The sequence below is a fragment of the Aulonocara sp. 'chitande type north' Nkhata Bay genome, linkage group LG22 (genome assembly GCF_057382095.1).
Source record: "Aulonocara sp. 'chitande type north' Nkhata Bay isolate Kocher_YH1m ecotype deep benthic linkage group LG22, A_spYH_male_GT1.1, whole genome shotgun sequence".
Classification (NCBI taxonomy): Eukaryota; Metazoa; Chordata; class Actinopteri; order Cichliformes; family Cichlidae; genus Aulonocara; species Aulonocara sp. 'chitande type north' Nkhata Bay.
The window spans coordinates 14,431,046-14,452,793 of NC_141364.1; the positions used below are offsets into that span (position 1 = coordinate 14,431,046).

Consider the following 21,748-nt stretch of genomic DNA (forward strand, 5'->3'; position numbering starts at 1 on the left):
ACCTTGGTATTCACCACTCATCCAACGTGTGAAACCTGCTGTGAGGACAATTAGAGTGTGGCCAGAGGGGACAGACGCAGTTCTCCAGGACAGATTCAAAAACACGGACTGGAATACGTTCACCCACACAGACCTGGACCAGTATGCCTCATCTGTACTGGATTACATCTCCAAAACTACAGACAGTGTCAGTGTCTAGCGCCTGGCTAGCTCAGTCGGTAGAGCATGAGACTCTTAATCTCAGGGTCGTGGGTTCGAGCCCCACGTTGGGCGGTGAAATTTTTTTGAGGGTGGCTGTAGCTCAGGTGGTAGAGCAGGTCATCTACTGATTGGAAAGTTGGTGGTTCGATTCCTGGCTTCCCCTAGTCTGCATGCCAAATATCCTTGGGCAAGATACTAACCCCAAATTGCTCTCCGATGCATCCATCGGAGTATGAGTGTGTGTGAATGTTAGCTATAAAGCACTTAGAAAAATGTGCTTGTGTGAATGGGTGAACGCCCAAGTTGTATAAAGCGCTTTGAGTGCTCAGATGAGTAGAAAACAAATTTCCCACCTGTTGGACTAATAAAGCTTATCTTATCTTAAAAGCACTATATAAGAACCAGTCCATTTACCATTACCATTTACCACCCAGAAACGGATCACCATGTACCCCAACCAGAAGCCTTGGATGAACCGGGATGTTTGTCTCCTCCTGAAGGCCCGCAACACCACCATTAGGTCAGGAGATGCACACGCCTACAGCACAGCCAGGGCTAATCTAAAGAAGGGCATCAAAAAAGCCAAACACCATTACAAAAAGAAGGTAGAAGAACACTTTTCCAACTCCAACCCCCGACGCATGTGGCAAGGACTCCAGACCATTACAGACTACAGGACCACCAAACCCTCCCCCGCATCCTCTGATGTCTCCTTTCTCAGCGAGCTCAACAACTTTTATGCTCGTTTTGAGCGAGGGAACCCCACAACCACAACCAAAGCAGACATGACACCAGGCCACCAACCTCTGACTCTCTCCGCCACCGATGTAGGAGCGGTGCTGAGCAGGATCAATGTCCACAAGGCTGCAGGTCCTGATGGCATCCCCGGGCGTGTTCTCAGAGCGTGTTCTGGGGAGCTTGCAGGAGTGCTCACAGACATATTCAACCTGTCCTTGGCCCATGCTGTGGTACCGGCCTGCTTCAAATCCACCTCCATCGTCCCGATACCCAAAAACTCCAACCCATCTAGCCTCAATGACTACCGCCCAGTAGCACTCACCCCCATCATCACAAAGTGCTTAGAGCAGCTGGTCCTAGCACACTTCAAATCCTGTCTCCCCCCCCCCCCACCCTGGACCGCCACCAATTCACATACTGTCAGAACAGGAGCACAGAGGATGCAGTCTCCATCACACTGCACTCTGTCCTCTCACACCTGGACAACAACAACACATACGCCAGAATGCTGTTTATAGACTTCAGTTCAGCGTTCAGTACAATCCATCCCTCGCAACGCATCAGGAAACTGACAGACCTGGCCATCAGTTCCCTCATCTGCAAATGGTTACTGGACTTCCTGACCAACCGCCCCCAACATGTCCGGCTGGATAACCGCTGCTCATCTACAATCCCACCTGTCCTCAGACATCCTGGTGAAATCGCTGCACTATCGAGAGCATCCTGACCAACTGTACAACAGTCTGGTACGGGAACTGCTCTGCCTCGGACTGGAAGGCGTTGCAGAGGGTCGTGAAAACTGCCCAGCACATCGCCGGAGAACCACTTCCTGCCATAAAGGACATCTACAGGAAGCGGTGCCTGAAAACGGCTGGGAAAATCATCAAAGACCCCAGTCACCCATCACATGGACTCTTCACCCTCCTGCCCTCTGGGAGGCGCTACAGGAGCCTCCGGACTAAGACCACCAGGTACTGGAACAGCTTCTTCCCCACAGCTGTCAGACTCCTGACATCTGACTCACATTAAACACATGGACTGGACATACAAACACCCACAACCACCTACACACACACACACACACACACACAAAATGGACAACTGTACCCTCATACACACAATAATAACATGGACTGAACCACCACTCACAACCACTCTGTAGAAATTATCCACATATCTCACTTATCTTAACTGCACTACTGTATAATTCTGTATAAATAATCATTCTGTACAATACGATAATTTTTAATTCTACAACTGTTTATAACTTGCATAGTTCACATTTCTGTATAGTTTTTCATATTTATATCCTGTTCATAGCCTGTACCCACTACAGCCTGTACATACTTATAGCATATTCACAACATACCTTCATACCGTGTACATTATAACATACCATAATAGACCCATTTCTGTAATATACTTACTTACTAATATATTATTATTGCTAATATATATTGTAATATATCTGTATCATGGCTAAAGCACTTTCTGGATGGATGCAAACTGCATTTCGTTGCCTTGTACCTGTGACATGTGCAGTGACAATAAAGTTGAATTCTATTCTATTTAAAATTCTTAATATTCTAAATAACTATCTGTATATGTCTTTGTGCTACAACACAGCAATATAAAAAGTCATAAAACAGAAATAATATCAACAGAGAACGCTGTACTTTCATACAGTCTTTGAGCACATGTTTTTACCTTTGACTGTCAAACTAGAGAATTTTCTTGACAAAATATCAACTCAGTGTTTGTTTTTAAGGAATCTTCACCATCATTAACTTCAGGTACCGCATATTACTCTCAATAAACTTTGACCTTCAAAAACCTCATAATACTGCTTGCTAGGGAGTCAGTTCCAACACTTAATTAATTATCAGATGAGGCCTATAATAAAGACAATTATTCAGATTAGAAGAAGGAAATCAGAGGCTACGGAGCTAAATGACAAGCACAGTTGGTAACTTTGGCTACAGATAATCATCTTTTTAAGTATTAAATATTCTGTGTAAACTGCCAGTAGCAGTTCATATATTCTTAATTAGGATTAATGGCAGGCCAGCATTAAAATGTGATAGATAACGAGCATTACCAACTGGGGAGGTGGACATAAGAAAAATGAAGTCGTGAGGGCAGGTGGTAAAGTAGGGGTGGCAGCCTGCAGTCAGCACGTAGCGCCCCCGTGAGATGGCTCTAATGAGATGAGTATTTTCACCTCAGCAGTGCCAATACACACAACATTTTATGGGCTCCGTTCCACGGGGTGCATTAAGAGACCTTGTATTTTTTGGTCTGAATAATGCCTCACCTCAAGTCTCCCCCTGCCTCCCAACGGACCTCGACAGCTCCTGTTGAGCACAGTGAACAACATTAAGATCTGAGCAGCATGTGACCATCAAAATGTCACTGTGCTCGTTTCTCTGCCAGAATAATGTGCCTGTGGACTTGTTAGTGGCTGCCTTGGGACTTGTAACATGCTGCACAGGGCCTCTCCTGTTCCTACAAACCTGAGGCTAATTTGGAGGCAAATGTGTGGTTTTTTTTGTTTGTTTTTTTAAAGATGAGGACAAACACACAAGACAGTTATAAATAAATCCAAAAAGTTGTGACATTATACTTCCTATTCATCCGAGACCTCCTTAGCTGTTGAAATGTTTCCTGCCAGCAAACTGTCACATTTGTTCCTCGTCGTGAACAGCCTGCCTTCACTTTGTAACCACTGCAGCATATAAAGACAAAAATTGCTGTCAGATCAGCTTCAGCCCCTTAACTCAGTCATTCTGTGCCAAACTGTTTTGCTCTGAACTTACCACTTACAATCACTTACCACTTACACACGCAAAAAAATTACAGGTTTTATTCCTCCAAATGGGGCAGTTAATGTAAGCCTGAGAGATGAATAAAAGGCATGAATGAAATGTACCTGAAACAGCAGCATGCTGGGCAGCTCAGGAAAGAAACGCTTATAGATGTGGTTAATATATCCTGAATAATATTTTGACTAATCTAAATATGAAGACATTTAAAGCCTCTCAAGTGGTCTCATATTTTTCCTCAACAAGTTAATCGGTCTGAGATGAGCACTGCTGTGTCTTTATAGGTGGACAGTCTTCACATTAGCGAGGTCTTACCAGACAGGAAGAGTCTGTACACTGCTAGAACGGTCTGAGAGCCATTTCATTTAACAGCAAGTGAAAATACTCCATGAAGCTAATTTATCCTCTCACCAGCCACTTTATTAGGTATACCTGTTCAACTACTCTTTATTATAAATCACATCAGCCAGTCTTGTGGCATCCACTATGTGCATGTAGGCATATAGACATGGTGAAGACAATCTACTGAAGTCCAAACGGATCATCAGAATGGGGAAGAAAGGTGATATTAGGGCCTCTGAATGTGGCATGGTTGTTGGTGCCAGTCTGATCTCAGTACCTCAGAAACTGCTGATCTGCTGGGATTTTCCCACACAACATCTCCAGGATTTACAGAGAATGATCTGAAAAACAGAAAATATCCAGTAAGCGGCGGTGAAAATGCCTTGTTGAGGCCACTCGTCACAGGAGATTGTCCAGACTGCTTCAAGTTAGTAGGAAGGCAACGGGAACTCTAATAACCACGTGATACAAACAAGGTACGCAGAATAGCATCTATGAACGCACGGTATGTCAAACTTTGAAGCAGATGGCTAATAGAAGATTAGAAAAATGTTGTCTGGTGTGCTGAACCTTGATTTCTTCTGTGACATTCAGATGGTAGGATCAGAATTAGGTACACACATTAAAGCATGGATGCATCCTGCTTTGTATCAATAGCTCAGGCTACTGCAAATCTGAAGCAACTGTGTGATGCTATCATGTCAGGAATGTTTCCAGCGCCTTACTGAAACTGTGCCATGAAAAAGAAGGGGGTCCAAGCCAGCACCAGCGGGGCACAGTTGATGCTGATGAGTGTACGTTTTGAGGGGAGTAAAAGAAAGCAGATCAATAGGATATTTTCCCAATATATAACTTTATTTAAAATATTGTTACAATTTATTACTCTACACAACATTTTCAAAACTTTTCTCTTTTTCTTACACTGGTTAGTAAACCTTCCTGGATAATTTTAGATATAAAACTCTCCATTTTTCCTTTTTTTTTTAAGCCTCAGGTGTTAATGTCTTTATACAGTAAATGAGACACCGCTTCTCTTTTAAACACCTTTTCTCTGTGTGTTTCACAAACGTTCCCCTCCTCGACACACACTCACACACGCGCACACAAACACACACACAAAAAAAAGATCACTGGTGGCTCTAACATTGTACACTATAATTTCCCCAATCTTTATAGTTTCTTTTTTTTTTTTAAATAAATAAAAAGTTCTGAGTTGGAGAAACAAGAGTGCATTATTATTATTTTTTTGTCAGAAGAATATTCTTTTACTTTTTAAAACAGCTATTTACAGGTTATGCTGGAGATAGCAACAAGGCTTAGATTTGTAATCAACGTCGGTGTCAGCTTGCAATGGGAAAGCCCCCGTCTCTGTAAGCAATGAAGAGAAATTAATCACATGGAGGCCAGCACTTTTTGAACACCAATTACATCCACCCTTCAGATTAGTCATAGGGAGGACACATCAGCTAAAAACAGACAAGCCTACAGCTAATGTGCTCTGACCCAGATGTGCATTCCAGAGGTCCAAAGACATCAAGTTTACAGAAAAATGCTGCTGACGACACCAACATAACCTCTGGACGAAGTCAAAAAAACAAAAAATAAATCAAAACTTCAAACAGATTAATCGAAACGCTGCAGCGTTCAAACAAACAGGCCTTCATATATTATCTGCCACTGAAAGATGTTATGAAAATCAGCACTGATTTGGCACACAAGACTCAGAAAACTGATGTGTTACTATAGCAACAGTATCATGTAGATGAGCGTTTCAGTGCTGGTTAGTGATGAAGACAAACTTTCTGAGCCCTCGTGTGTAGTCCACGCATGGACATTTTTTATTCTGCCATCACCACGTTTGCATTCACATCATCTGTTAACCTCTTACAATCCACCCCGGTTGCTGGTGACCTAGTGCTAGGACAACGGGGACAACAGCATAGCCAAATGGCGGGGAAAAAAGCAGATTGGGAGAACCGTGAGGACAAAAATGACGTATGAGGATTAATCTGAATGTTAATGGTTCTGGAAATGTGCTCGTTTAACATGCAGATAAATCGCAACCAGGTCCCCGGTGACCTGCTGGATGTTAAAAGCTTAAGCACTGTGTGAAAATTTTATCTCATCTTCATAATTAAATACTCACTTTGAAGCCCAGGTGGGCCACGGCACCGCAAATACGCTGACAAACAGAAAGTAACACAGATCGACTGTACAAAGACATGCTTCTTAACATTCCCTTCATCTCTTAGCTGTCACCTACGCGCTGCTTTCTATGACATTTAGCTCGCAGAAGAAACGTCTCCAACGGACAACAGCTCACAGGGTACACACACCTGCCTGTGACTGAGCTTAAGATGGCATCTGGTGCAGACAAGACAAACCGAACCAGCGAGAAAAGAAAAGGAAAAAAACAAAAACAAAAAAACAACTAAACAAAAAACACAAAAAAACCACAGGGAAAACAGCAGCTTTCTAAAAGCCTATTCACAGCAGCACGAGCCACGGGGACAGAGAACAAACATCAAACAGTAAAAACACACCGCTTTGAATACATTATTGGGAGGACCGAGTCAGTTGGCTGACAGGAATAAAAGGAACAGAGGCTGCACTGAGCGTGTGGAGACAACGTGGTGCTGCCACGGCAACCGCATCTCCTGCGCTGACGGGAGACCAACCTGGAGAGAGTACGAGCAGAGGACAGACAAACCTGCACGCAAGCACACAATCTAGCTTATACCCCCCACCCCAAAATAAATAAAAAAAAAAAACCCCATCATGGTTGAATAGCTTTGATTCTTATGTCATCCATCTCTAAATTGCCTATTACTCTGCCTGTCAAAATGCCCATCCTGCATTGCAGTTTTTCCCCCCTCTTATTCTAGCTACTTGTGATGTGTTGCAAAGAACAAACAAACATGATACTACACTGAGGTATGTATTTCTATAAACTCCTGTATAACTGAGGCCTGTGCTCAGAAGCAACAATTGGGCTGCAATTAAAATATTTTGTGCGGCTGCAACAGTTTTGTGAGAGTAGCAGGGAGCTGGACTGGTGGCATTGGGGGTGGGGGGGTGCGCGTATGTGCGCTACGCTGAAAAAGCATGTGAGCGGCAAGGAATGTTTGCTAGACAATAGGAGACGCTTCCCCATTTGTCTCCATCTGTCTGGCGTCTCTGCTGTCGTACAGATACAAAACCCCCATCTTCATTTGCTGGCTCTGACACCGGCAGCTCATCAGACGCGGCCAATCAGAGCCTAAAAGCTTATCAGCAATGTCAATGATAAACACAGAGGACACACTCTGGCACAGCACACAAACATGCCCCAAGGTAACCGACTGAGAACAAATATACGGCTAAAACCTAGGCCTAAAATGAACAATTATATAGCCGAAACCTAATTTGAACTGTTTCAACTAATTTCAACTTCAGCGTAAAGGAAAACTTGGACCCGCGCTCCAAAAATTAGTGTCAGTTTCAGGGGTTTTTTTGGCTTTTTTTTCCCCACCCAATGCCAAGATAAACTAGTAGCCCTCGGTAAGATTAAACAAAACTTAAATCAATACATGTATGGAAAGAATCTGTGATTTTTCTTTCTTGTCAACATGTAAATCTGCTTTCTACATATTTCAGGTGAGAGAAGAGTAAAATCCGACTTTGACAGAGATAAAGAGAAACACAAGTAAACCTGAACTGTAAAATAATCACGAAATTATATTATATTACATTGACACATACACAACTAATACTGTATTCATTTAGGTGCAGCAGGAGGGGGACAGATGACTGCACTGCTATGTATGCTGATGGCTCACACAACCTTATGCACCATCTACTTTCTGCAGCACACGTGCACACACCCCATCTATCCTCCTGACTCTTGGTTAATGGACAAATTGCAGTGGAGTGATACTTTTGGGTGAGTTACAGAGCCAGAGGCATCGGTCTTTAGGAAAGTCTGAGAAGACTCCTCATACGTATGCTCTGCTGCTCCCTGCTGCCTGCTCAGGTAACTGCAGGCATTACAATCAAAACTCCCTGTTCGCCTTGACAATCTGTCGACAAGACAGCCCACATATAAAGGTGTGAAATTTAAAACAAACAAACAAACGCTTTGGCCCGTCAACCTTTTCTTCCAGAAATTACTCCTGCACAGAGCTAAAAATGAGAACGCCTCCTCTCCTCAGCTTCCAAGCCCTGCAAAATTCACCACAACAAAACACACACTGGGGGGGGGGGGTAGCCATACTAACATTAACGGGCTGACTGCCAACAGATGTTGCTCTGTAGTCAAGGTGAAAAATGGAAATTAGTTATAGCATCTCGAATGAAATTCAGTTAGCGTTTCACTGTGTTATCTCAAGAAACCAGTTATTACAGCTCTTATATTAATCTATATTTTATCAGAAGTAAGATTGTTAAACATACAAATAATTACAAACACATTCTCTCAACATCCGTTTCATGTAGTTACATTTGTGCCGTTTATGATTTCTGATGAAACAGAGGACTCCAGAGACATAAAACACAACTTCTGTGTTAATGTCCAGCATCGGCGTAAAGGATGATTTTACTTTCGTCCTTTATCACAACCGTGAAAGAACCACCGAACTTTTTTCTGTTTCCCTCCATTATTATTTTCATCTCAGCTCAGTTCAGCAGACAAGGTCACCGCCGCGGGATCTGGATGGGTCCTGTTGGAAAAACCGAACGTCGCAACCTCAATTCTGGACTGTCAGCTCTCTCGACAAGCGGCGTTTCACTGCGGCGCTCCCTTCGCGCTGTGGTGACCCTGACCAATCACACGCTGTGGTGAGAATTCTCTCATGTCTTGCCTCACATCATGGGGCAGATGCATGGAGGAAAACAACAGTTACACTATGGAGGATCTAATAAGTGACGTGAAAGTTGGCTCTTGTTTATCTTCTTTCGATGCTCTTCCTACTGTTTTCATGTGTGTGTCTACATGTGTGTGTCCCCCTGGGTTCGGCAAGTGTTAATAATCCAATTTCCCAAGTCGGTCACTTCCAGTTTGTTTTTGGGGCAGGGTTCGCCTCGAGTCTGTCACTCAGTACTGTGTTTGTCGATGGGCTCTCTCTGGGGTGGCTGTGATGATGCAAGTGGACCAGTTTTAGTTCAAGTGATGACAAGTGACGGCTTTAGGAAGTTGCAATCTCTCCCCCTAGGTGGCGCCATCCCTTCTGCTGCGTCTCCAGAGGAGGCAGAAACTCTGCAACATAGATAAGACGATTCAGAATAGGAGGAAGTTTGAAGACGGTGTGAATTAATTACTGCACAGTCCCCGTGCAGCATCCTGAAGGCCTCTTATCTGAATGTCCTCAGCTTTCTCAGGCCTCAGCTGTCTGTTATCCTCCTGCCTTTGTGGTCTCTTGTCCATATTTCATTACATTTCACGTAAACTTTTACCATAATGCACAAAAATAAAAGCATGCATTAAATCTTATCCCTGCCCTTGACATTTTAACTTCTGTCATATTGGATTCCTTTGTTTTTTGCATAATTCATGCCGCCTGATGTGTGCCATCAATCAAAACATAACTCCGTACCAGATCTGAATGCAAATTTCTTTATGATTTGCCTCTGATCAAATTGGAGGCTCTAATCTTTCAGTGATGCTGTTTATCTCTTTGAATTGAGGGCAAAAAGGAGCACAAACAAACGCTTACTGCTTACCGTTGTTGCTGCAGTTTTTGTTGTCTTTATCAGACGCTTCTTCCTCAACCTGAGAGCAAAGAAATCAATACACCAGAAATATAAGACTAATCATTTTAAAGCAAAGACTAAAGAAAGGCTCCTGGATTTAAATAGAATACAAGAACAGGCTATGTTTAGAAAACCGAAGCTGGCATAGAGTTGCATGCTTCCCAGAATGAAAGAGGAAAGGAGTGGTTCTTACCTGTTTCCTCCACTTCAGCTCACAAAAGATCCGCTCAAAGCACTCGTGCATGTAGTTGAACTGGGAGGAAAAAGTAGACGTTATTGTAATCCAGGCTTCTAATACACCACAATTAGGAGAGTCACTGTGTAAAAGTCATGTTTCTGTTTACTTTTCCTGCTTCTCATTACTAAAGATTTTATTACACGTGAAGGAAAGTGGGTTGATTAATAAATCGGGGATTTTCCTATTTATTAAGCGTTTGTTCCCATCAAGGTGTGTCACTCTAAAAGCTGCTAACACAACAAAAAAACCAGAGAATGGCACACTTGAGTGTACACTTACATACGGAGTGAAGATCTTGACCCAGCGAGGTTTCTTTTCTCCTCTGGCATACTCAAAGCAGAAAGCCATCCCCTCCTCGTCCGTGTCCCAGCGCTGCATCTCCCCCCACTCAAAAGCTATTACCTGGTTCTGAGAGAGAAACAAGAGATGATAGAAGTTAAGCTCCATGCACAGAAATCTATACAGTGGTCCCTCGTTTATCGCGGGAGTTGCGTTCTAAAAATAACCCGCAATAAGTGAAATCCGCGAAGTAGCCAACTTTATTTTTTACAATAATTATAGATGTTATAAGGCTGTAAAAAACCCCACTACACACTTTATACACTTTTCTCAGACAGGCATGAACATGTTCACATTTCTATCTCTTGTTTAAACACTCTCAAAGTTCAAACCTTGTAGAAAAATAAGTCCAGTATTATAGAATGAAACCAAAGGCACCCGAAGGTGACAACATTTCGTCGACAGTGTTGCGTGTTGGGGAGAAAACTTACAAACATACAGTACAACACTTCAGAGTCACACTGCTAGCGATCGAAGATGTATGTAAATTTGACATTCTGTACTGTGCAGGAGATACGGCACGAGATTGACTGACAATGCTCTACAGCCAATCAGGACGCAGAACACAATGCGCTGTAAAAAAACAAACAAACAAAAAAAACAAAGCATGCAAAATTGCACCAAAAAAAATCTGCGAAACAGCGAGGCCGCAAAAGGTGAACCGCGTACTAGCGAGGGAGCACTGCATTGACGTTTAGCTTAAAAATATAAAACGTTATCTATTTAAATGCTCACCTCCAGCGTGCCGTCCTCAGTGCAAGCATGCAACTTGAAGTGATTGATGCTGATCGCTGTGATGACGTGGCCCTTCCTTCTGGAGTCACAAGAGCAGTGGGGGAAGACCACCTCGTTGTAGCCCTCGCATGTCCGCAATAGACTCAGGTACTACGGTATTATAGAGGAAAAGTAACAGTCAACTTTATTTTCCTCCACAGAACACACTAAGGAAAGAAGTTAACTTATGAGAAATCTCATTACTGATGTGACAATGCTATTTTTTTATTGTTAACACATTTGAGCTGACGGTCTCAGAAGAGCTTGCAGTTTGAGCTGTGAAGACTGACTCACAATGTGGATGAACTATAACACTGCACTCACGTCCACGTGTCTCTGTCATACAAACACGGCTGTAGATCCAAGTAAAGTATATGTAATTTTTCTGCTTTTTATTTCGTTTTAAGTTTAGAAAACCATGCTGAATACTTCCTAACATTTGGAGCTATTAGATTGCTTGTCGACACGTGAATGAACAAATAAATGAACCTTTTTCCTTCTAAGGCTGACATTCAAAGCCTCAGAAATGCTGCGTGAAAGCAGTAACATAGCTGCGAATGTCATCCAAATTTACACACATGCCACTTTCAGTTAATGTTCAACAAATATTCAAATACACCCAATTCCTTTATCTCTCTTTACACCACAGAGGGAAGAATTCTGAAGTGTGAAAGGCTTCTGAGACTGTCCATTTTTATTTGGTAGTGTTTTGGTGATAGCGCTGGTCAGCAGGCACAAAGTGTACTTATTCCAATCCCCTTCCTGAACAAAGACTGGTCTGTGGTACTGACCGTGGCCATCTTGCGCTGCTCTGCCAGTTTCTGCAGCTGGTAGGATTTGTCCTCTGTTTTTATGAATCCCTTCTTCACATCATCCAGTGCCTACACGAACAGGGAGAGGGGATGGGGAGACACAACATTTATCATTTAAGGTCATAAAATATAAACACATATATACATTAAGGCCATTCATCATGAAGACATTCTCCCTTGTGTGAGAAAATTCAAACAATGACCGTAAAAATTACGTATGTGCATTTTTAGGCAGTCACAATGCATTTCTATATATTTTATTGAATGACTTTCAGCCTCCTAGCCCATAACTTTAATGCTTTGGTTCACTCTCGTCTCACAGCGTCATTTCTGGCTGCAGCAGGCAGCTGTGCACCAACTGTTCAGCCTCTCTCTCAGCTGTCTTCTGAGAGTGTGAGAATATTAGAGTTATATTTGCCAGGTACAAATAAATGAAAGTGTACTTCATAACTGTGTGTGTAAAAAACAGCTTTTCACTGATATAACAATCTTTACCAGCTTAGTGGGTGATATGTCACCATTGTGTTCCCAGCTTTGCCCCCTTGGACAAACCCCACAAAAGTCATGGAGTTATTGCAGGTTCGCACACACTGGTGTGATTCTTTTTCATGAGGCACGCTTTAATGGGTCACTGCTGAACTTTGCATGCTTATCATGCTTCAGCTAGTGACCTTTACTGGTCAGTGGACAGCCTGTAGGTGGGTACTGAAGCTAATTTTAGTGAATTTAAATGAGGAGTATTTTTCTCAAGTTCACCTCTTCTACTTGAAAAACTGTGGAGGTTTTTGTGGATGTATTTGCATGAAAACTGACCCGAGGTGGGGCTTTGACCAGCTGAGAAATTATTAACTTTGGGTGTCGACCCAGATCTGGATCCAGACATTTTAATAACATTGTAAGACAAGGCAAAAATGGACATTTCACATCGTATCTCCATAAACGCATATTTAGCTGAAAGAAGAAGAACCTGGGGATCATCTTGATGTCCTCAGGAAAAGGAAAAAAAGACAGAGACTCCATTCACCCATCTTGTGAAGGGAATTTTTCAGCCTCGGAAGAAGTATGATATCTCCGAGCGCTCTTTTATTAGGGTGACATTATAGGTAAAGGCTTCTGTTATAGTCTGTGTCCAGAATTATAACAGAAAATACTCCTAAGCTAGAAATAATTCAGTCATCACAAAGTGAGAAAGCAGCTAGCAGGTGCCACAGTAGCTCACCTGGTTGAGCAAGTGACCTTTATGCTAAAGGCTGCAGCAGGGATCCAGGCTCAAGTCTGGCCCTGAACATTCCCTGCATGTCAGGACCAATCCAGGGATCTTTTGCTCGTTAGGCCAATGTGTAAACCACTACACTATGAAGCCACTGAGACCAGTATGATCAGTTTAGTGTAAATCAGCAGTGTAATTGACCAACTTTCCCTCAATAGGTTTAAGCATTTTCAGCTCAGAAGAATAAACTCTGAATCAAATCACTGTGTTCAGCTCCCCGAAATCCACGGCAAGAGGAATCCAATTACTGTTATTACCTGGTGAAAGCAGTAGTGCAGTGCCAGCGGATTGTCTCTGAGCAACTCCTCCTCCTGGAAGCTGAACAACCATTTGCGGAGTGCTAAGCAGGTCCCCGGGACGGCCGACGTGTAGTTCTGCACATATAGCTTGTGGGGAAACTCGTTAGGCGCCAGCTTCCGCACTGCAACAAAAACCGAGTAGAAGGAGAAGGGTGATGAACGGGGTTTGTTACTTAAAAAAACCCCCAACATACTAGTAACCTATACCAAAATACCTGCCCTTGCTGCCCATGATTACTCATATACCCAGAGGCCCAGTGATTTAAATTCAGAGGGTTTTATTTATTTTTAGTGGTCATGTCATAAACCCCCGAAACAGGATGTGCAAATTAAACAGGAGAGAATGTGAAAAAAAGGTCAGACATCTTTCCATGTGAAGTGCAACAAACACACGTGCAGCTCTTACCAAAGGAGTGGTTGATAACTTCAAACAGAGCAAAGTAGCTCGCCATAATACTGTCCATCCCAACCTTCATCACTAATGCCTACAGAAGATCAACACAACATCAGTTAGTTGTGGGGAAAAAAACACTGATGGAAAATATTGTACAATATAGCTGTACAACTGGGAGTGGTCTTACCTGATACACCTGGTCTGTGGTACTGTTCTTACGGACTCTGACGGAGATGGTGGTCTTGTCTGGTAGGGCTATCCGCAGTTCTACATCTGACACGCCGTTGTAGTTCTGTACAGTGAAGCCAAACAGAATGAGAACAGCTGTAGAGCTGTGTTTACCCCAGTGGATTAATGAGGCTTTGTACGTGCTTGTTTGAATATGCAAGCCTTTGTTTGTTCTAAGTTACCACTAAGTACTTGTGGATTAAAAAACACAAACAAAAAACCAACAAGCCATAGCCAAACAAGACTTACAATCGGCAAGAAGTCTTAATCCCCCAAATTGCGCTTCTTTAAATGTGGGATTACATCAGTGCATTGGTATTTGTTTTGCTGCTGCACTTCCTTAAAACACCAGCAAGGTAACCAATTTCCAGCCTGCGTCACTGGCCAACACAGCTCTCAACTAAGCTCCCTTTAACCAGTGAAAGCTAAATGATACTAAATGATTCTCAAAATAGGCCAGAACAGTTTAAATACAGCTTAAGAGACTTGGAGTCAGATCCAATGCTGAAACCCCCCCTCCATTTTTGAGTTTGAATTCCTATAATTATGGAATACAAACAATAACATCTTCGGAAATTAAATCTCTAACTAAGATAGTACATATCTGATAATATAATATAATAAACAAAAAATGGACTGTTGAGCACTGTGCCAATTCAGAAAGTCACAAGTCCTAACAGTTTGGTAGGAAAAGAAAGTTCAACCCACAATATTTCAACACCCAGAATAAAAAGTCGCATTGCTACAACAATAATGCACGAGATGCATACCTCATCTGATTCCGAGAGAAACTCCTGCATGATGTCACTCTCCCCAATCACCCGCACAGAGCACACTAGAGACGAATAGGAAGGGAAAAGAAAAATGGCGAGCAATATATTAAATCAAGGTAAATAAAATAAACAAAGGGCAGCTAAATAACACTATGAATCCAGTGTTTAGATTTACTGTGTAATTTAGAAAACTAATAACAGTGGGTGCATGGTGTATTTTCCATCCTAACTACATATTCAATATTTAAATACATTTAATTCTTCTGGGACAGAAGAGCTAGTGATCTGTCCAAATCATCTTACCTCGCTCGAGATATTCCTCCAAGCCTCTACGTCGTGCATCCAGCTGCTGTTCTGATAGGGAGAAGGGCCATTTACCAGGAAGCTTTGGGAAGTTGAAGTTGGAGAATTCCCTTTTCAGGTTCTGGTGCAGGATGGCAAACTCACGATAGCGTTTTGAACACAGCTGCCTCCCTGACATATACACATTGTATACCTAGATGCATTAAAAAAAACAAAACATGAAGCAACTTTAGAGAAGACCGAGAGAAGGAAATGATTGCATCAGAGGGTTAAAAGTTTTCTTTCTACCACAGCATTAAAAAACATGTTTAGAGCAACCACAGGAAGCCGTTTCTTCTGTTTTGTTTTTTTCAAGAAAGAATTTAAGGTAACAGTGTTGCCTCTACAGCTGCCTTGGGAGGACGGACCACCTCCTGAGGTGAGATGGGTTGAAAGATCTTTAAGAACTGTCTTTAGATCGAACGCTTAAGCTCAAACATGTTATTCCACTTAAAACTGAAGACGGACAGGTCCAAAAGTATTTTAAAAATCAGGCAAACACACACACTCGTGGCCGCCCTCTCCACCCTTCCAGAGAAGCCCAGTCCCAGGCGGAAACATGTCAACTGTCAAATCAGCACTTACCACAAACCTCTCGGAATGCTGTTCTACGTGCTTGTATGTGGGAATAGAAATGGGCACGGCCTGCTTGTCACTGTAGTCGTAGTTGGGCTGGACTTCCTCTCCTCCTTCCAAACCGTCAGCCTCCTGAGGTGGAACAGACAGCACAGCCAGAACCAGCTCCTTCTCCCCAGCACGGATCAGGTCCACCACCTGCTTATGAGTTGCACCTTCCACGTTCACGCCATTACTAGAAAAAAGAGAGAAAGAGCGCAGGAGAAACATGAGGCAAAGGGGAGGAACAAGCAGCTCTGACTTGTTCTCACACATTCAGACTATATTTGAATTGGAAGTTCATTCAACTCTCTACAAAAAAGGGAATGACGGATACAATTCAAAGCATTTAAAAATACCTCTGGAGAGATATTAAACTCTCTCCAGATTCCAATTCTATACAATAAATCAATGCATCTTCCAAAAGAAAAAAAGGACCGGTCACTATTATAAGCAGTTAAATTTAAAGCTAGACTGGTACGAAACAAACTTTAAAAAAAGCTTTGACCGAAGGGATTTGGAATGTGAGAAACGACCACACTGATAGATAAACTGCACTTGGTGCGGGCTGGTTATGTCGCAGCTGATAACTGATGCACTTAATGCAGTCACTACTGCTACAGATCAATGCAGCTGGGATTACAGTAACACAGTATAATCTATACATCATTCGAATAAAACTGGTACTCTTTTAGCTGCTAATGTACGCACTGTCCTAACATACTGTCTGGTAATATTAGCCCATTGTTCCCCATTTACTAACACAAGGCTGTGAGGCTTAAGCAATTAGGTTGGCTCCCATGTCCTTTTTCTCCTGGTGCCTTTTTGACTTCGCTGAGAGCAGATGGCACAAGCATCAGGTGTCTTTGCTAATCTTCCAATGAGAAACTGTGGGACAGACACTGAAAAGGAGGGGGCGAAGAAAAGTGTAGGCGTAGGCCTGCCCATTGATTGCCATGTTAGACGTAGCATTTATCTGTGTAGTGTCACTGACTTAAAATAGGAAGTTAAACATACAGAAAAAGAAGGGGTGTACATAATAGTTAACAGAAGAAGATTTGGAGTGGGGTGATGGGGGGAGCTGATCTGAGTTGTTTGAGTGAAAAGCCAAATTAAGGGTGGGACAGAACCAAAAGGGTGAAACTGTCGTCATGACTACAATGTAAATTTGGCTAAGGCAGAAATAAAAACAGTATTAATACTTTTAATTGCTTAGTGAAACTGTTTGATGAAATATTACTCAGAGCTAAAAATAATACTAACAATAATAAAGAAATAATAATATAAAATAATTATATGCGAGCAGATATGTGTGTCTTGCAGGCTTTTACTGTTATTAATTATATTTTTTATCAGCCATTCCACTTGTTACTCTTTACTGTAAAATAAAGTCGCTGGTGAAAACTGATAAAAGCTCACTGATTAACAGTCAACTGATCCCCTAATTTGGCAGCTGGGAGGCACAGTGGTTTACACTCTGAGTACAGAGTCATAGGTTCAAACCCGTGGGGAGTTTTCATGTTCTGCCCATGATTCTGTGGGTTTTTCCCCAGCTGCTCTGGTTTCTCCCACCTCAGAAAACCGTACCAGGTTAACGGTGCTTATGTGGGCCCAGGATGCTCTCGCAAAAGAGGTTGTCGATCACTAGTTTCACTTCCTGGTTATATAATGTTTTACAAGTTGAACTTTACTGAACACAGCATTATCTTCTAAAAACACACACAAGGGCGAAGCAAGGTCATTTTTATTTGTTTCCCCTTTTTCTTGTCTTTTAAGGAAATCATGAAAAAAACAAAACAACTATGCTCACTCAGGCAGTAGTGATACACTCAGACAAGAAACACCACCTGAGCTGCTTACTGTAAATAAAGTACATTGCTGGCTTTCTTTGTTTGCTAAGTAAAATGCTGACAACTAACATATTTAACCGGCTGAAGTCCAGTTATGAGGCTTTTTTTTTTGCAAAATGGTCAAACGGGTTAACAGGTCACATGATAAGTATTGCCGCTATCATATGACAGCAGAAAGAACTAATGAGTAAAAAAAACAAAAAAAATAAAAAAACCCAACGGAAAACAACATGCTGATGCCTCAGCAAATGGAAGTGAGAGCAGTGTTCCTTCTTTACCGTTTCTGTTCTTCCTTTTTCTAAGACAGCTTTATTGCTCCACTGTCAAGTGACATCAACACTACTCACACTAACTAAACACTGATTTTAAACGTAAGCAAAAAAGTTTGTAAGAACTGCTCTATTACCATTAACACTTCAGGTTTTACTGAAGGCCAGGGCTTTACATTCCTGCTTGTAGATTTGTTCACTTGGCTGACATTATTACAGGTTCTGTGTATGGACACATTTCCTGTTACATTTAAATGCCAGCTATGACTCAAAGGGAAGCAGTGTTTCACCGAACGCTAATAAATGGAAAGAGACTTGAAAGCAGACTTGACGAATGCTGGCACGATAGATAACATAAAAGCACTTCTAAAATGATCTCTTCACGTATATCAAACCCACTCGAGGTTACATATAGCGATAGAACAAAAGCAAACCCTAAAAATCAATAGAAAGCACCTCAAACTTCCCATGTAAACAGCACGGCTGGTGCGAATGCTAGCTAGTGAAAGCAAGTAAGACCACACACTCCTGTCATATGATGCTGAATTTGAGTGACAACACTGCCATCCTCTGTCATTTCACAGGCTAAGAATACATATCAACACTATTATGCATATGACAACGCAGTGGAAAGTGGACTGTCGTCTAAATGTCGTCCTACATCTCCCGCTGGAGCTGACACTGAGCAAGGAGCTAGCCAAACACATTAGCTACCTGGCTCGCTAGCGAGCTACAGCTAATCAACATGCACAGGCTGTTGTCCAACTTATGTAAGCTGGTTAGCTTTCTAGTTATCTCACCGGAGCTAAAGCCTTAAATATTTACTCAGGTCAAAACGCTCCAAAGCTGAATAATTAATAAACTAGTGAGTTACTTTAATGGCAACAAGAAGCAAACCTCGAAAACGGAATAACACATGCTTGAAACTGGATCCACACAGGCTAAACTGGGTAGCTAGCTCCAATTGCTAACTCCGCGTCCTAACTGGAAGGGACAGAAGCTGACTTACACCTCCAGGATCCTGTCACCCTTCACTATCCCGGCTCGGTCCGCAGCACCTCCGGGTAAAACAGCGCTGACATGCTGAAGAGGGGCGTACAGCTCCCCGTTGATGCTCCGAAGCTGTCCTCCTTCGCTCACTTGACCGCGGACATTAAACCCGTAGCCGGACTCCGACTTGACGATCCTGACCATCCGCGGTCCCGATGTGACCATTGCTGCGCCGTGGCCCGCGGTGCCAGCCGACGAACCGACAACCGGACCGTTACGGGATGCCGAAGGGAGAACGGGCCGAGTTTCATCGCCTCCTACATCCGCCATCTTATTCACAGGCACTACCCCTCTCCAAATCGGCGTCTTCCAGCAAATTCAAAACAACACTCGGGCTCCGATCCTCTCTGTGAGGTTAGCTCCACAGACCGACTCTGTTGGTGATAACCCGCCCCCTGGCAGCGTCACGGGACACGGCCATGCAACGTGACCTGCCGGAGGCGTCACCGAAAGTGTGTTGTTTACTCTCGTTTCCATTCAACGCATTGAATGAAACAATGTCGTTGTTGATTAAAACGCATTCTTAATCCCTTTATTTTCTACTAAACCCTTTCTGTTTTATCTTAACAGACAAAGAGTGCCAGTGATTGCATTTAAATGATGCTGCAAACTTTGCAAACGGCAGGAGTTAAAGGATGAGAGGCACTGGACCCAACCACTATTGAGAAATATAAATGTATTTTTTTCCCACAATTTTAGTTATGATTCTACAGAGGAATCCAGAAATAAAGACATTATAATTATAAATACGTACAGCATTTTATCAGACATGTACACATATAGTGCTGTAAAAATATTTAGCTTTTTTCTGATTTCTTCTATTATTTTAATATTACAGATAACCTCGAGTAGACACAAAATGCAAGTTTTAAATAATTATTTCATTTATTACCAGAAAAAATAAACACACCTACCTTACCCTGCACTCACCCCCTAAACCTAATACTGGTTTTGCCACCCTTGGTAGCAAGAACTGCAATTTTGTGAGTCTTTCACAAAAGCATTGGATTGGAGTCCAATCTGTCCACTCTTCTTTGCAGAAATGTTTTTATTCACCCACATTGGAGGGTTTGTGAGCTTAAACGACCCGTTTAAAGTCATGCCAAAGCATCTCAAATGGTTTTAAGTTGAGACTTTGACTAGGCCACTCCAAAATCTCAATTTTGTCCTTTTTGAGCCATTCAGAGCTGAACTTGTTGGTGTGTTTTATGCTTGTCCTGCTGCAAAACCCAGCTGCACTTCAGAGCATGATCTGATGGCTGGACATTCTCCCTCAGGATTTACTGGTAGTGAGCAGAATTCATTGCATCAATTACAGCAAATCGTCCAGGTCCTGAAGCAGCAAATCACCCCAGACTGCCATGCTACCACCACCATGTTTGACTGCTTTGACTGATATTCTTTTTATTAAATGCTGTTGTAGCTTTACACCAGATGTAATGAGTCCTAGTATCACTGTGGTTCACCAGAGTCCCAAAGCCTTAGAAATGTCTTTGTGATCCTTTGCAGACTGATGGATGTTTATTACTTTTTTCCTCTGGTGTTCTTGCTACCGAGGGTGGTAAAACAAAGGCCGACGACTTTATCACATAGGACCAGGTTTGTTTAGTCTTTCCCCTTAATAAATAAAATCATCATTTAAAAACTGCATTTTGTATTTACTCGGGTTATCTTTGTCTAATATTAAAATTTGTTTGATGATCTGCAACATGCAAGAGTGACAAAAAGGCAAATAAATAAATAAATAAATAAAATAAATCAAGAAGGGAGCAAATACTTTTCACAACCTTGTCTTATTTTAATGTTCAACATTTCTTTCTCATTTATGCTGAACAGCTGATTGTTTTATGTTATCTTGTGTAAGCCTGCTAAACAAGATTGCACAACACATTTGCTGATTCCTTGTTTTAGAGTACTGAGGGAGAGATAAGCTGTCACTTCCTGTCTTATTTGATTGGAATGAAAACTTGCAGGTTGTAAACCACTAAACCACATGACTTGTCTTTATTGCCAACAATGCACTACGGTAGAATAATATGCAGTCATGTTAAAAAAGTTTTTGCAGACATATAAAACTTAAGTAAACTCTTACCGTTTCCAGAGGGCAAGTATTAGCTAGTTGCTGCTAATCAAATGCGGTTGATTAAATGATCATCAGCAAGTGTGAGCACCTCTATAAAAGCAGATATTTTGGCAGTTTCCTGGTCTGGAGCATTCAGGTGTGTGTTAAAAGAATGCCACATTCTTGCCAAAGTGCAATGCTCAGAGAAACTGCAACAGTCCATCAACTACATCTCAGACTCTGCCTAGTTAGCATGAACAAATGTTAAAGTTCATGACAGTACAAATAGAAAAAGAATGAACAAGTACAGCTTGTTTAGAAGTGTTGCCATGAGAAGGTCTCACAAATTCAAAGTGGCGATGTTAGGCCATGATACTCAGATATGGCAAAAAACAAACAAATCATATCAGCACAAATAACTCGCACCAACTATCAAGCACAACGGTGGCAGAGTGAGGGTTTGGTGATGACTGAAAAAAAATAGGTGCTAGTGTAGGCCAGAATCTTTGTAAAACTCTGCTGGAAAACCATGTGGACCTGGGGCTTTGTTGTTTGGGAGATGCTGTGGGGCTTCTGGGAATTTTGGACATTGAAAGAGGTGAA

The 21,748-nt window shown here is 42.2% G+C and overlaps 1 protein-coding gene and 1 non-coding gene across 2 annotated transcripts; one reads left to right on the plus strand and one right to left on the minus strand.

Annotated features, from left to right (window-relative positions):
• Nucleotides 1-200: 200 nt before the first annotated feature.
• On the plus strand, nt 201-273 carry trnak-cuu (transfer RNA lysine (anticodon CUU)). The gene has a single exon. It is a non-coding gene; the product is annotated as a tRNA-Lys (tRNA).
• Nucleotides 274-4,937: 4,664 nt separating this feature from the next.
• On the minus strand, nt 4,938-19,526 carry snx27a (sorting nexin 27a). The gene is given in 14 exon segments (XM_086279998.1): nt 4,938-9,283; nt 9,286-9,336; nt 9,801-9,849; nt 10,024-10,083; nt 10,348-10,476; nt 11,143-11,292; nt 11,973-12,062; nt 13,521-13,684; nt 13,969-14,047; nt 14,144-14,248; nt 14,955-15,019; nt 15,261-15,453; nt 15,885-16,110; nt 19,043-19,526. Coding segments are annotated over 14 exon segments (1,713 nt in total). The 5' UTR covers nt 19,354-19,526; the 3' UTR covers nt 4,938-9,242.
• Nucleotides 19,527-21,748: the final 2,222 nt, after the last annotated feature.